This window comes from Lotus japonicus, chromosome 1 (genome assembly GCF_012489685.1).
Source record: "Lotus japonicus ecotype B-129 chromosome 1, LjGifu_v1.2".
Taxonomy (NCBI): domain Eukaryota; kingdom Viridiplantae; phylum Streptophyta; class Magnoliopsida; order Fabales; family Fabaceae; genus Lotus; species Lotus japonicus.
Window position 1 is genome coordinate 75,019,680 of NC_080041.1, and position 16,290 is coordinate 75,035,969.

General features: G+C 33.4%; 1 protein-coding gene across 2 annotated transcripts; it reads right to left on the bottom strand.

Annotated features, from left to right (window-relative positions):
* Nucleotides 1-4,592: 4,592 nt before the first annotated feature.
* On the bottom strand, nt 4,593-8,943 carry LOC130710490 (UDP-xylose transporter 3-like). Of its 2 annotated transcripts, none has more exons than XM_057559788.1 (8): nt 8,865-8,943; nt 8,115-8,251; nt 7,070-7,254; nt 6,887-6,954; nt 6,413-6,545; nt 5,702-5,863; nt 5,342-5,614; nt 4,593-5,030 (listed from the first exon to the last, which is right to left on the bottom strand). In XM_057559788.1, exons 2-8 carry the CDS (start codon nt 8,233-8,235, stop codon nt 4,935-4,937), a joined length of 1,038 nt encoding a protein of 345 aa, XP_057415771.1. In that variant the 5' UTR covers nt 8,236-8,251; nt 8,865-8,943; the 3' UTR covers nt 4,593-4,934. The 2 variants fall into 2 exon arrangements, with proteins under 2 accessions (XP_057415771.1, XP_057415761.1); XM_057559778.1 differs by lacking the exon at nt 8,865-8,943 and adding an exon at nt 8,448-8,778.
* Nucleotides 8,944-16,290: the final 7,347 nt, after the last annotated feature.

The window sequence follows — 16,290 nt, forward strand, 5'->3', positions numbered from 1 at the left end:
CAAAACTAAATATATATTTAAAAACAAACTGATAATGCTAAATAAATTTGATGTGGTAGTTCTAAAAATTACATTTTTAGGCTCTTATACGCTCTTATATAATGTATCAATTGGAGTTCAAAAAAATATAATGTATCAATTTGAAACAAAATAAAATATTAAATGTAAATAGAAAAACATATTTACAAAACTTTAAAACGTAAAAAAGTTAAATCTTACAAATTTATTAGAGTTCATATATTGACTTCTTTTAAGTACTAATGAGTATATATACTGAAAGAACAAAATAATAGTTTTTTATGATTTAAGTGGGGTTGAATTCTTGTTCTTTTTTTTTACATAATATATATATATATATATATATATTGTTGTGCGCATGAATAACAAAATGAGCCAGTGGCTCAATTGTAAGGACATTGAGTATGATCCTCCATGTATGGTGTTCGAATCCTGATTATGGTGTTTTTAGTCAGTTTAAATGAGATATATATCAAATTTTGCACTTGTATTAAAGATGCAGCTTGAAGCCTAGTGGGAAGGATGTTGCCCATTATGCTCTAGGTCTTGGGTTCAAATCCCACATTTGACATTTTCATATTTCTCTTCTCATTTCCACGACAACAGCTTGTGGGCCCACTTGATGAGGTGGCAAAGGTCCACGTCAGCTCCGTTTGTTGACTCATATATTTTTTAACGGAAGTTGACGGCAGGGGCTTATCACTATATATTATTTTCTCATTAGGGGCTTATTCCCAAGAAAAAATTTTGTAGGGGCTTAAACCAAAGGACCCCTATTTTATAGGGGCCTCCAACATATTTAAGCCAAAATATTTCTTTTATTACTTTTACCTTTGAACTTTTTTTTTTGAGATAGGAAAGAATTAAAAAAACAAGACTAAACAAGGACGTTTTACTGTCGTTCGATATCTAAGACAGGTTTACGCTGAAGATGGAAGAGTGTTCGAGTCCAAAGGTATACAACGCCCTAGCTTCTAGAGTTCGTTGTGTTTCCATGCCGGATAAGGGCAACTATTGCTCGCCTTCTTGGCACAAGAAAGGCATGACGATGGAAGGAGAAAGTTTCCAGATTTACCAACGATAGTGAACCTGGGTTGAATACTTGGCTAAAGCGTCTGCCACTATATTACGCTCCAAAAAATGACTAATAGATACTTGTTAGCCTCTGAGTGAGTAACAGTTCACGGATTCGCTCAATCAAGTTCAGATGTCAGTATCGCCCCACAACTTTGTCTCCCATCACAACATCCACCAACTCAGCGTAATCCGAAAAACAAGTCACGTTATGATACTCAAGCCCTCGCACATGCTCAAGACCCACATACAAAGTACGTAACTTTTCCATGAACGCATCACCAACTCTAAACGATGATGCAAACCCGGAGATCCATCGTTCCTCCATAACTTTAAGAACGTCACCCCTCCTATAGAATTGAACCCTAGAATCATGCTCTTATCCGTACACAAGACAATCGTTCCAACACTCATGTTGTTTTCTGAAGACACTGCAATCTTGATCCCTCTCTGCTATCTTTGGAATTCTACAACAACCACATGTATCTTCCGCAGAATGACCCTAACAGGCCGCGAATGCTACTCGAAGACATGGTTGTTCCGCCATAACCAAAGGCACTACAAAGATCAAACATTAGTTTGATTGGGAAGAATTGATTTTAACCCAATAGAATTGATAATGGTTTCCAAACATGCTCTTAAGCTTTAGTAGAGGTCGAGTTGGGGTAAAATTATGTAGGAACTATTGGTGTTGTAGAAAACTAATGTCCACTTGTCTTATTGTGATTTATTTAAAATTTATATTGTGATTGGAGAACAATAAAAATATCAATAAAGAAAACTGCATGTAAGTTGTTTGGAGCAATTATTTTTTAATTGTATCAATTTGTATCATTATTTTTTTTTTGAAAGAATATCATTATTTTCTTAATTCAATATCAATTATGAGACAAAATAATTTTTCAGAATTCAAAATAATTATGAGATTTTTTTTTAATTCCAAATTTTGGAATTTCATTTATAATTTTTTTAAATTCTAAAACACAATTAAAATAGTATATTTTAATTTTCAAATTTCATTGATAATAAAGTTAATAATTAAAATGACCATACTTTGGGGTAAAATTTGCTAATTTTCTATGATTGCAAAGATTTATATCAATTTTTTTAATTGTACCAATTTGAACCATTATTTTAGGAAATTATTATCAAAAATCAATATTAACCAGTATTGATCCCGCGCCATGCATGGATGAAATAAGAGTATTTTTTCGACACACATTAGACCTTTTCATATTCTCTCTCTCGTTTTTCTTTTTTAAATACATATATCACCGATTTAAGTTTTTTTTCTAATCCTAGTTACATTCTAATTCCTTTTTTTTCTAATCGCCCAGATAAAATACACACAGCAAAACTATTTTAATCGCCCAGATATATATAAAAAGCATAAAATACACATTTTTTGAGTTAATTTCCAAATCAATCATTTAAAACTATTTGATATCAAATTTTATGGCATTTTTTATATGTTCATAAGATATTACATTAAAAATAACCATAATCATTGAAAAAAAGATCTTGTCACCATACATCTTAATAGTAGAAAAGATAAATTGCATCATCTAAGGTTTGATCCCTGGACCTCCCCACCCTAACCCATATGTCCCCTTGCACTTTACCACTTGAGCTATCATTCGGTGACTTTATTAATTATTATAATTTCATTTAAAAATTAAAACCATTAAATTTCGAATTAATATATTAATTATTTTTGAAAATAGTTACAATTTACTTTTGTTAATTATCCTAATGTCATTAATAACTATTAAAAACAATATTAATACATTAATTATTTCGAAAAATATGGAATTATTTATTTTAAAATTTAAATTATTTAAAAATAAGAATATATAAATATGACATCATCTACATCTAATTATAGTATGAGAGAGAAAACTTATGAAGAAAGACATAGAATTAGAGAGTGGCACTTATCAGAGTTGACACTTTTTTATTTCGGAAATAGTATATAGTATAGGATCAGATAGGATTTTGAGACAAAATTATATTTCGAATTCCAAATTCAGGGCTGGAGTGAAGAGCCACAAAAGCACCTGTCAGGAACTGTATAAAAAGGACCGATAACTACATATGAAAGCAGTCGATTTTGGATGCAAAAAGTTTCATGTATAGATAGATGCGTAGTTCGTCTTCAAGCTTGGCCCATCTAGGGGGCAGCATCAGAGGGAAGGAAGAACAGACCGGATCCGAGTAAACAACAATGTCGAATCAGGCCTGTCAGATAGAAATATAAGAAGACCCAAAATAAAAAAAATAATATATGACATTATCAACTTACAAAGAATAGTATGAGAAAAGAAAAAAAAATAAAGGAAGCAAATGTTGGGAGGGTGCCACCTATAAGAGTTGCTATTTTTGGTTTCGAAAACAATTTATAGTATAAGATTGTAATGTAAAATATGATTTTTTTGGTTTGCCTCATTTATGATTGCTTTTAATTCAAATTTTGATTCATAATTCATATACGGATTCAAATTGGATTGTTTAGCTCAAAATATGGTTATAATATCAAGTGAGTGTTTGACGGTTTAGATTAAGGGCCCGTTTGGTTTGGTGACTGAGATAACCAGACAGAATAAGATAGTGTAGTCAACAAACAACAAATTATAAGCACAAATGATGATTTTCCAATCAATAATTGTAATGATTTCCATAAAATGACTCTCACTTTAAATTAATGAAATCCTCAAAACTAATTATTCACAAACACCCTAATTAGAATCATGTTGACTGGTCCGGCAAACACAACAACAATAGCATATAAAAGGAAAGAAAAATGTGAACGTGTATAGACAAGAGGGGGGCTAAAGGTAATTCAAATTCACTTGTATTAGTGAAAAGAAAATGTCGGACAGTCACTTAGTCAATGTAGAGAATCAAAGTGAAAGGAAGAGAAGATAGATGAGTGATAAATGCAATATATCATGACATGTGATAGGAAGATATATAATATTTTTTTTTTTGGATGTTTATGTGTGTCAATGCTGTATGAATATCTAAAACCCAGAACTAATGGTGAAAAATTTATCTCATGTTACAATTGTTAGAACAAAAATATTTTATCCATTATAAACACAAAATGATCTACCTTTGTGTTGCTCCACTTGTTTCAGAGCTAAGCACTATTCATCAACACAAAGCGGTTAGCAAGAGGCTTTGAATCTCCCTTGAATGTATGTGGCTGTATAATCCAACAGCAGATATGTCTTCACATATGAAAATTATGATTTTATTATAAGCTATTAGGAGTAGTTTTTGTGAGAAGATAAATGATTATGTGAAAATTAAAAGTGGATCCATATGTACAATAAATAGATTAGCTAGAAAATACTTGTATTGATTCAATTTTGATCCTGTTGGATTCTCACTAAGTGAGCTTGATTGATATCATACCAACAAGGAAGACTTCAAGAATAAAATATAACTTCATGAATTACAATCATAGAAACTGGACATTTGGAACATTGCAATCAAGATCGCCATTAGATGTTTGTATATAGTTCAAGCAAAAATTGGAATATTTATACATGTAATATGCTGTGAAAAAACATCCATTAAGTATTCGCAAAATTGAGAGCTAAATTTGTTGGCCCAACACCTTAGGCATGACCAAGTATTTTCCCTCACTAATGTTATATTGTTGGTTGGCTATTCAATGCACACAAGTCTAAACTAACAGTACTGAGTAAAATAACTCACCCCTGTAAGTATAAGACTTAAGTCTAGAGAACTTCCTAACTAAGGGTATAATTCATCTATGGCACTATAGGCCCATTTACTGTTTTTAATGGTGTTTCTGAAAAAGCTCATCCAGAGTGCTAGTCTTTTTCTTTGTTCCAGACAGGAGGCCTTTTGCTCAATAATGCACTTCCATTTTCCACACTAATGAGGGGATCAGATTCACCTTCTCTTGCCTGTAAACATTAGGATAACAAGGAATCACCAAGTAGATTCTTGTAATAAATTAAAAGGAAAAATTTGGTGCTATAAAGCTCCCGCAATATGCGAGGTCTAAGGAGGGATCGGACCCACTTTGTGGTTTTGATGTAGGCGGTCTTACCTTACATTTTTGTAAGAGACTAATGTCATGGCTTGAACCTATGACCGCAAAGCCACATGACAACAACCTTACTGTTGCGCCGAGGCTCGCCCTCATGTTCTTGTAGTAAATTGTGAAGACAAAAAATGTAAGCAAAATGACCCATGTAAGTCAACGAAAACAAACCTGTGATGCTAATGCTGCAGTTTCAGCTGCTTTTTGCTGATTCTCAAGAACGCAGTAATAGGAATACATAATCATCCCAACCATGGCTACCAAAATCCCCAGTATGTTCCTCCAGCTAAAAGGGTCTTGGACAATTATATAACCAAAAGCCAATACAAGGCATGTCTTCAAATGTCCAAGAACCTGATAGGTCACTGGAGATGTCCTTCCAATTACAAGAAATGTGCTAAAATTTACAGAGATTGAGATAAGGCATGAAAGAACAATGACAAACTGCAATGGAGGAAACAACAATTAAAAATACATTAATAAAAAGAGTTTGAGTTCAAAAGTAAGCACATAAGTCATTTTAAATCTCACCGTCACTTCGGTTGTGTACTTGAAAGCAAAGACATTAAGGTTGGTAAGAACTTTATCCAAATATGGTCCAGATATCAACAAGGTTGCTGCTTGATATGGACATGATTGATACAATAGCTGGGTAGAAGAAACCTTATACTTCTTCTGGATGGTATTTGTCATCTAAAAGGGACTAATTAAGGCCTTAACATGACAGAAACACACAAATGGTCTACTTAGCATCCCAAAATAAAAGGGCTATCTTTCTCGAGCAGTCATGCGCAACAAAAAGATATACTCTAAATTATAAATTTAAAGATGAATTAAGTTGTCACATTAATGCAAGGAAGATTTGCATGTAAAGACTCTAGGGTAAAACTGGAGATAATGCATGTAAAAGATTAGCAGATTAATACTTATAGTAGAAAATCAATGAAATAAAGTCGCATGAATGTAGGGAAGAAAACTATCTTCGCAGCTGCCAGATGCAAACTTAGATGACATGTTTTTTGCGATGTAGTTAGTGGCATGATTATCATGAAAAACAATTTTATAGTTTAAGAATATGCAATTTCATCAAAAACAAAATTCCTAATTCTTATGTACAGGTAGCATACTAGCATATCTATAATGAAGAACAATTTTATAAGTCTAGGCTAAAAGAATTAATGCACACATTCTAAAGCACAACAGATTTTTATATTAGAAAAATTGAGCTTTCTTCAAGGATACAATCTGAGCAACACATGTTGTAATCACCGCTAGAAAAGATAAGAATGAGCCCAAAGCATTTAGTTGCAAATCAGTAACTGTTGCGATCCCAACACCCAGAAGGAGGACGGAGAGGGAAAATTGTATTCTTCTACTGCAGTTACAACAATGCCAGAATAGTTAATGCAGTTTAAATTGCAAAAACTATCAAATGAAATTTCACGATGGCAAAAAAATGCAACCAAAATACTAGATAATGATAGTTTAGGTCAAATCATCAAGTGACATATACGCCTTGAAATTTATTAGATATCAGTATGTCTCTCTAAATGGATCTGATTGCTAAAAGGAAACAAAGAGCAAGGTATAAAAGAAAAGGTTGTTATACAATGCAACTCTTCAATAGAACTTACATAAATTACCATCAAATATATGAGATATATATTAAGAGATCAACCAAAAAATGTATATTAATGATAGAAGGCTAAATGAGACCTGAATTTCTTTCCAAGAAAAAGGATCTCCAACAGAATAGTGCATGGAATGATTGCCAGCTTAGTCATCTGAATGCAAAATTGCAAATATAAAAGAGCTTGATCAGAAGACCTAAAAAAACTGCTTAACTAATAGAAATCAAAATATAGCATGAAAAAACAGAATGAGGCAAAAAGAAATCACCTGATAGAAACCGACAGAATTGAAGCCTAGACTCAAATTTAAGAGTCCAATTGAAGTTCCATTTAGAATTCCAAATCCCATCACTGCTTTCCGCTCGAAAGGTTTGTGCTCAAAAAGCCTCATTTTTAGCGCCACATGGAGAGAGCAAAATGTAACAAGAAGATGCCAGCTTGTCAAAGTTGTCGCTGCACGGGAATCCAAGGATATGTATTAAAACCATTAGGACATTATACTTAAAACGTATAAGGGCAAGCTGAGAATCGAAAAGAATGGAAGGAACAAAAAGTGTTAGCACTTAGCACAACTGTAAGTCCCCAAATAAATTGTGATATGATAAAATTTTCTTCTTCATAAATTGGGCTGAATATTGACAAAACTTCCACGATGTATGGGAATCTAAGTCACTAGTTGGAAGTTGGAACACATGCTTCCCCAAACAATCACCATCTTATTCATAAAACATGATCGCATTTGTTTAAACGGGTAGGAGAAATCCTTGACTACAGAATGATAAAATATTTTCAAATTTCAATAAGAGGGGGATATTGACATACTGCCTTTCCTGCCCAAGAACAATATCCATGACATTAAAATCCAAACACATAGGACAAATGCATAAGAAAAACCGTTGAATTCGATAAATCCAACCTCCAATAAACACTTGTGGATGCTATACTTATTTCCAAATTTTCCTGATTACTGATAGAGTACTAGTACAAGTTGTCATTGAATGGTGCATTCAAATGGATTAGCACGAAGCAGTAAGCGTGAAGCTACTTCTAACAAAACCTCATGCAAGGATTCAACACTAATACTCCCATGGATGAAACCACAGCTCAATTTAGTCCCTTTTCTCTGATCTTAAAAAATCCTAAGGCTTACCAACCCCCCATTCAATCATGGAACAAGTCATCCACAACAGCACTCAAATGGAAGGAACATGCTGTAATTGTCACCAACCAACACACACACACACACAGAAAGGTACAAACAAGTAGTCAACCATATGAATTTGCTAACAGTCAAAACCTCTCAATGAACTTACCGAAAATGAAATGCAATGTGCTCATCAGTGCCTTATTACATATCACAATCGATACAGATGACACCACGGATAAACCCAACGCACCGGCAGTTCCCAGCTGAAACTTTTCACCCTCCCCCATCTTCTTCTTTGTTGCTCTAAAAAAAAAGCCAAGATAAATAAAATTGAAGTATTAAACACCAACAACAAAGGCAAAAAAAAAATCCCAAAAAGAAAAATATTAAAACTCATCAAAGAAGACATTGAAGCAATCCAGGTAATGGGGTGCAGGACTAACCCCAACCCAGATAGCAAAATAAAAACTTTACCAAAAAACACATTGAAAAAACTCACATAAGGGAGATAGATATGCAGAACCAGGAACAAAACCAAACAGGTGCACGCGTGATATCAAGATAGTTATAATAAGAAGAGCTTTTGAATCCAGCAATTATAAACAAAGGGTCATGGAAGTTTATGGGAGAGGGAAACAACTGAGTTTTTGGAACATAAGCTAAGAGAAATTAAATGTAGTTTGATGAAATGAAATGGATTGAATGAAAACAAAAACAAAATTGGAAGAAGGTGGCATTGATCGTAGTTTGGAGTGAAAATGCAGATCAATGCCAATTGGGTACCTTCTTCTTGCAGTTGTTGCAAGCAGAGGGACAAAGCCTAAATTCTAGTTCGAGAAAAACTAGATTATAATAATAAACATCCAGTTTTTGAAACCATACTAAAATACTCATGGTTTTGGTTTGAGACACTCACCTTTTGGTTTTTCCTACCTCAAAATTGATCCGTGAAAAATGTCACCCAACTCCACGGTGATGCATGTTTCTTGATGCTAATATAAGATGTAAATTAATGTTCCATCTTAAATGTCTTTAAAATGTTATTTTTTTTTTGAAAGGTCTTTAAAATGTTAATTAATTATCATATTTAATTACTTACAACTTGCTACACTAGTCATTATTATTATTATTATCCCAATTTCTCCCCAAGCACACTCTCTAGTCATCACTTATTCAATGCTGAGGCCTAGAGCGTCATTAAAGCACATAGTGTGATGATGTATCTATTTTGACTTTTGCAAATTTTGCCCCCTAAGGCCTAAAGTAATAAATGAAGAATTAATTCATTGTGGAAGTGTAAAAGGTAGTATTTAATTCTTTCTTCTTGATTTAGTTTCTTTTCTTGATCAAGGTATTTCATTGTGTGTAAATGTGGGATTATTATCTCTTCTTAATTAATGACATCAGAATAATTAACAAAAGTCAATTGTTACTTTTTTTTCAAAAATATCTATGACATTTAATGATTTTTAATGACATTATAATAATTAATAAAATTTTAATTGTGATTTTTCTACATGATATATGCTAACAAAGTATTTTTTTTAACGATTTGGTTATTGTTTATAGGGTTAATCGTCTACTTGGCCCTTGTCTTTGTCTCGCTGTCTGAAATTAGTCCCTCCCCGAAAAATTTACAAATTTGGGTCCTCTCGTTTTCAATAAGTCTGGAGCATGTCCTCGCCGGATCCCGGAGCTCCGGCGAGTGATGAATAGGCATGCTGACGGGATAAATGAGGCTGACGTGTCAAGGAAAAGAAAAATAAAAAATAAAAGAAAAATACAAATAAGTTTTAATTAAATTAAAAAAACTAATCCTAACTTTCAAATGAAAAAAAACTGATTCTAACGTAATTAATAAAAACAATTAACAAACTAACCCAGTTTTACTTTAAAAAAAAAACAAACTAACTAACTAACCCAGTTTCAAAAAAAAAACAAACTAATCCTAAACCCTAAAAGAAGGGAAACAAATTTTCCCAATCTTCTCCATCCTAACAAGTCGCCCACCACTTCTTCAGCACACCACCACCGCTACTTCTCCTTTCTTCTCCACCCCACCATCGCCACTTGTTCACCTTTCCCCCTTGATGATGGTGTGGTTGGTGGTATGAAAGTGAAGAAAATGGTGAAACTTAAAAAAGATGAGAAGAGAAACACCTAGAAACACAAAAGAAAAGAACGTGAAAAACCCAGATCCGTTTGCTACCCAGATCTATTCACCTTTCCCCCCGTTTCCTACGCTGGATCAGAGGACGAGCTTCGTCGGTGAGGCGTGCCACCGGGTGTAACACCCCACTTTTCGTTATTAGGTTATTTATTATTTTATCTTAATTATTATTATGCTATATGGCATTTTGATAATTTATGCGATTTAATTAGATGATTATGTGATTATGTGATTTAATTAGATGATAAGGTCATTAAGTGATTTTATTAGATAATTAAGTTATTATGTGATATAGATAAATAAGGGTTTTAGGTTTTAAGTGAGTAGTTGGGAGTGGGGCCCATTGTAAGATTATTTAAGGGTTACGAGAGAATTAAAAAGAGAGAAATCAGAAAATTAGGATTAGAGAAGCAGCAGAACAGAGGAACACGTGAAAGGTGAAGGAGAGGAGAAAAGGTGGAGAAAACCTAGAATTTGATCTTCAAGAAGAAAAGGGTCAAGGAGGCTTTGTACCGGTGTCATAGAAGGTAAGGGTTTGAGTTTACCTTGTATAATTGTAGAATAACAGAGGTTGAGTTTAACATGAAGGAACCCCCATCTTCTTTGAAAATTCAGAACTGAGAGACTGTGTTGAGTGTTAACATGTGGTGAGCAAAATTGATTTTGAGCGAAATTGAGGTTCTGGGGAAAATTGGGTTCTGTTCTGCCTGCAGATACCCTAACAGTCTGTGTTGTAAAGAGCATAACTCTATCTACAGAATTCCAAATTGAGTGAAACCAATTTTGTATGAAAGTTAACTCATAGGGCTATGTTGGGTAATATTTTCATAATTTTTCGATTGCTGGTTCAATACCAGAATCATTTGCAAGTTCATTCTGTTTCTGCCCGCAGACACCCTAGCAGCCTGCGTTGTAGAGAGCATAACTCTCTCTAAAGAATTCTGAATTGAGTGAAACTAATTTTTTATGAAAGCTAACTCATAGGGTTATATTGGGTAATATTTTCATAATTTTTGGATTGCTGGTTCAATACCAGAATTATCTGCAAGTTCACTCTGTTTTGCTCGCAGACACCCTAACAGCCTGTGCTGTAAAGAGCATAACTCTCTCTACAGAATTCCAAATTGGGTGAAACCAATTTTGTATGAAAGCTAAAGTATAAGGCTATGTTTGGTAAAATTTTAATAATTTTTGGAGTGCACGTTTAGTACCGGAATTATCTGCAAGTTTGCTATGTTTCTCTGCTTATTTATGTGATTGATTCTGGAACTGGTTCTAGTAATTGATATGAGACATTTGATGATTTTGTGTTGCTAGTTTATCGGTGGAATAGTGAATGATTTGATAATTATATTGAAGTGTTATTTTATGCAATTTTGGTGTGATTTCCGTTATGGAATTTGGTGAGAAAATATGTTATATATTTGGGGCTGGAGTGGTCTCAAATTGCATGTTTTAATTTATGAGTTTTTGCACGAAATACACTTCATTTAGTCAAGAGGCAATGTGTCGATTTTCATCGGAAAACTGAGGTTTGTCCCAGAACTGGAGTGGTTCTGGAAGTCTGGCGTGGACTTCATTGGTGGTTAACTGTCTGGAGTGGACGCGGTGATATCGCTAAGGTTAACAATTGGTACCACATGCATACATTAGAGTCTCACACACTAAGTTTCACGTTTTCAGTGGTTTTATGTGTTTGGTGATTTGTTGGTGAATTGTTTTGCTCTTGTGGTAAAGTCGAATTATTATTCTTCTTTAAGCTTATAATTTTCCGAAACATTAATAAGAATTGTGAAACTGTCTTGAGAGAAAATATTATAATCACTCAGATTTTAAAGACAATGTGAAGAGTTTATAAAGCAGGATCTGAATTGTTTACCTGTTCTTTGTTATGCTATATTTTATACAATGTAAGTTCTTACCCTTCTGTTGGAATGATGTTCTATGCGACATCGCTCAGGTACTGGAGGTAGAGATGTGGCTCATGAGGAGTAGCTTCGGAGAGTCTTAGCTTATGTTATTATTATTATTATTATTATTATTATTATTATTATTATTATTATTATTATTATTATAAAATAAGTGTCTTGCTCTGTAATGTAACACTGGGTAGATATTTTACGTTACTTTTACACTTTTGTTGAGAGCATTTTATAAGCTCTCCTTATGGAAGTTGTTGAATAATTTTCTAAATTATGGCGATGTCGTACTGTTGATGGCCGAAGTGCTTATGAAATTAAGTTCTGAGTATGATCAATTTTATTGGAATATCATGGAAGATAAACCTATTTAGATAAGTGATTTTATGCATCTTAGGATTATCTGGCTGGTTTAGAAATTTTATTGGCAGGAATAATTCATTCTTTGGAAAGCATATGAACTTATAAATTTCCAAACACAATCAATGTTAATTTTAATGAGTTTTCGTGAAGAAGTGTAATACTCCCTTGATATGTTTTTAAACTCTGATAAACATTTTTAAATAATATAATGGGAAAAGGGGGTGTTACACCGGGCGCTTCAGGGTTCGTTAGGTTTCGATGCAGGTTCACGCTTCTGGGTTCGTTCTTTCACCTTCAACCCAATTCGTGTGTCAGAGTTTGGGATTAGGGTTTCTTTCTCTGAAATTACTGCAAAACGGTGGAGTTCTTCTCCCTGTTTAGTTCTGATTCTCCCTAAAGTTGTATCCCTTTTCTCTTTACTGCTCTGATTCACGTGTTTCTTCCTCTGTTGCAATTGAGCAGCTTCGTCGTTAGTGTTGTGGGACTTGAATTGAGAAACAGGTTTGGTTTTGGTTGCTGGGTATGGGTGGTGTTGATGGGTTTGGTCTTGCTTGCTGGGTGAAGGAGCTGGAACAGGAAGAAGAAGTTGAAGTTGAAAGAGGTGATGAGGAAGAAGAAGCCGGAACAGTTCTGATTTGGGGATTTAGGGGTTTATTTTGATTTGGGGTATTAATTTGTTGGGTTTAATTTGTTTTAATTTGAGCATTGAAAAAGGGGATGAAGATGATGGGATGGAGAAGATGAAGATCTTTGTGAGATGAAGGAGATGAAAATGTCTTGATTTTCTGGGTTTAACTTAACTATGATTGTTTTTTGGGAGAATTAATTTTTTAATTGTTTTTAATCTTGTTAAGTAAATTAAATTTTATGATGTGTAATTTATTTTTTATTTTTTAAAGCCACGTAAGCATTTTAAAACCAGTCAGCATGCCTATTCATCATTCTCCGGGCTCCGGCGATGACCTGCTCCAGACTTATTGCGAACGAGAGGACCCAGATTTGTAAATTTTTCGGGGAGGGACTAATTTCAGACGGCGAGACAATGACAGGGGTCAAGTAGACGATTAACCCTTGTTTATATTTCAAAATAAAAAAATGAATGTAATATATTACGTTCAAAATGATATCAAATATGTCATAAAAAATTGATATAAAATACCCTCTCTGTTCCTATTTATCTGTCCACTTTGAGAAAAATAATTTGTTCCTATTTAACTGTCCATTTAGCATTTCAAGAGAGCATTAAATGATGTTTTTACCACTAATACCCTTATCAGAATAATAAATGAAGAAAGATAAAATGCAATCTAAAGGGTAAAATTGAAAAACTAATACTACTTTTATGAAAACCAACAAAATTAATTGCACTTCTTAATATGTGTGTTTCTTCTCTTCCCGGACAGTTAAATAGGAACGGAGGGAGTAGTTTTAAAGGATTGATTTGGAAGTTAACTCAAAAAAATTGTATTTTATATTTTCGTATACACATTGGAAGATTAAAATAGTTTTGGTATATTGATTCAAAGTATAACAAATTAGAAAAAAAAATTGAATTAGAACGTAACTAGGATTAGAAGAAAAAAACTTAAATAAGTGATATACGTATTTAATAAAAACGACAAAAGAAATAATAAAGGATTTGATGTATGTCAACAAAATACTCTTGTTCTATCTGTGCATGACGAATGATCAATACTAGTATAATGTATATATAGAAATTGAAGTGGCATAAATATGCACACATCGGATAGAAGGAAATGATGTTGAGTTCTGGAGCATTTAACACTCAAACTTTAAAACCTTTGATCAATTATATTTATGAAGATGAATGTGCACTGAGGAGTAGGATCCTCTTAAAAGATGGGCAATTTCAAGTGAATGTTGTGTTTATTTTTCTCTTCCTAAATATCAAAGGATCCACCTATTAATCATATGAAAAGAAAAATGAATATACAATTTCAACTTAAGGAAATTAGAGACACTTAACTAAACTTAGATCCAAATTCTTTATCCCTTACACATCATTGTAAAGAAAAATCTGCAATTCTAAATGAAAAGATTTGATTAAAATCAGGCTAATTTGGCTCGAGTTATCTATTGATATATAATATTAAATCATTGTCTTTTAAAATTACATCCCCGTATATTATTATCTTTTATGCATCAATCTTTTATGCATCAATTTTGAACTTTATAGTTTCTTACTCTTCAATATTTTCATCTAATAGTTAAGTCAATTACAAATGTTTTTTTTGTATATCGGAAAAAAAAATTGTATCCACCAGGAATCGATCCCTGGATCTGCCCTACCCAATCTAGTGGCGGAACCAGAAATTTTGGGAAGCTGGGGCAAATTTATTATTGAGTCCCTAAATTTTGTCTTACCTTGTAAATTTTGCCTTTTCTCTCTTTTTTTTTAGCCCAAAAACTTACTTGGTCTAAAGAATTTTTTTCTATTTTTTGTTTGAGCTAGGGCAATGGACCCACCAAGCCTGGTGGTGGATCCGCCTATGCCAATCCATATGTCCCCTAACTCCTACCACTTAAGCTATCCTAACTGGACAGTCAATTACAAATGTTGATATCACTTTTAGTTAATACTAATTTTTGTAATTATAATTTTACATACATTATTAACATTTTAACTTGAAATATAATATATATATAAGAAAGCGAACAAATAGAAGCCATCTGCACTAGTTCATCAGCAAGGAGTCCACACATAGCAAGCTACGTAACTGTTTTGATGCAGAGAATGGGTTGAGCAGTGGTGGGAGGATAGAAGTAACTGCAATTGAAAAGGGGGAAGAGTAAAAGAAAATCATGTGACCTACTAATTAAAATTATTTGAGACCATTAGATTTAAATTTGATCAATGGACAATAATTAGTGTGAGAGTTTTAGACTCACACAGGTGTATGTAAACGGAGTCCCCTATATATATATATATACTGCTAAAAGTATTTGATGACTAAGAAGACAAACCGAAATAATTGAAGGAATGATAAAAAACAAAAGAGCTATAAAAATAAAGTTCAAAAGCTATACATATAAACGATAAATATGAAAATTAAGTAATCGGGTGATTGAATTAGTTTGGGTTCAAAAAATAAATCAGAGGACTGAACCGATACAATTGGTTTAACCAAGATTTCACTAATAAATTATGGTTTAACCACAAACGGTGGGGCTACGTTCAGTCCTTGGCTTAATCAAGATTTCACTAATAAGTATCAAGGACTTCTCTCAACAAGTATTCAACATGACTCATCCCAACAAGTATTCTACAGAACTTCTCCGAACAAGTATTAGACATGACTTCTCCCAGGTTCAAATATTGTTCAAGACTTCTCCTAAGATAATTTTCAAGATCGTTTGGCTCTACAAGGTTCTCTTCTCACAAGAGGGATAGTAGAAATTACAAAGCACGAGAACCACAAAGTGTTTGAGGATTTGACTCTAAAGAAAACTTTGTGTTCTTGATCTGGAGAGAGTTGGATATAAAGATTTGACTCTTAGGTATTTCTCTCTTTGAAGCAGACGATGTCTAAAGGTTTTGACTCTTAAGCTTTTCTTGATTGAAGAAGAATTTCGACTTAGGTTTTCATTAATTGCTTATCTGAACACTGTTATATGTGTTATGTTATACAAGATGTCTTAGACATCTGGTAAAACATCTGTCCTACGGTTGCCTGAATTTCAGCTCTAGCCTTACACCCGATCCTACTTTTCGAGTCCTCCACTGTTCTTCAAGTTCTCATCTCTGACTCTGATGCAGCGGAAGTCGTACTAGGATTGCAAGCGCAAATCCTAAAAAGAAGGTTTCTGGAATCCACCAGAAAGGGAGATAGCCAGCGCTAAAACCCTAAAAAATACAGGGGAATCCACCA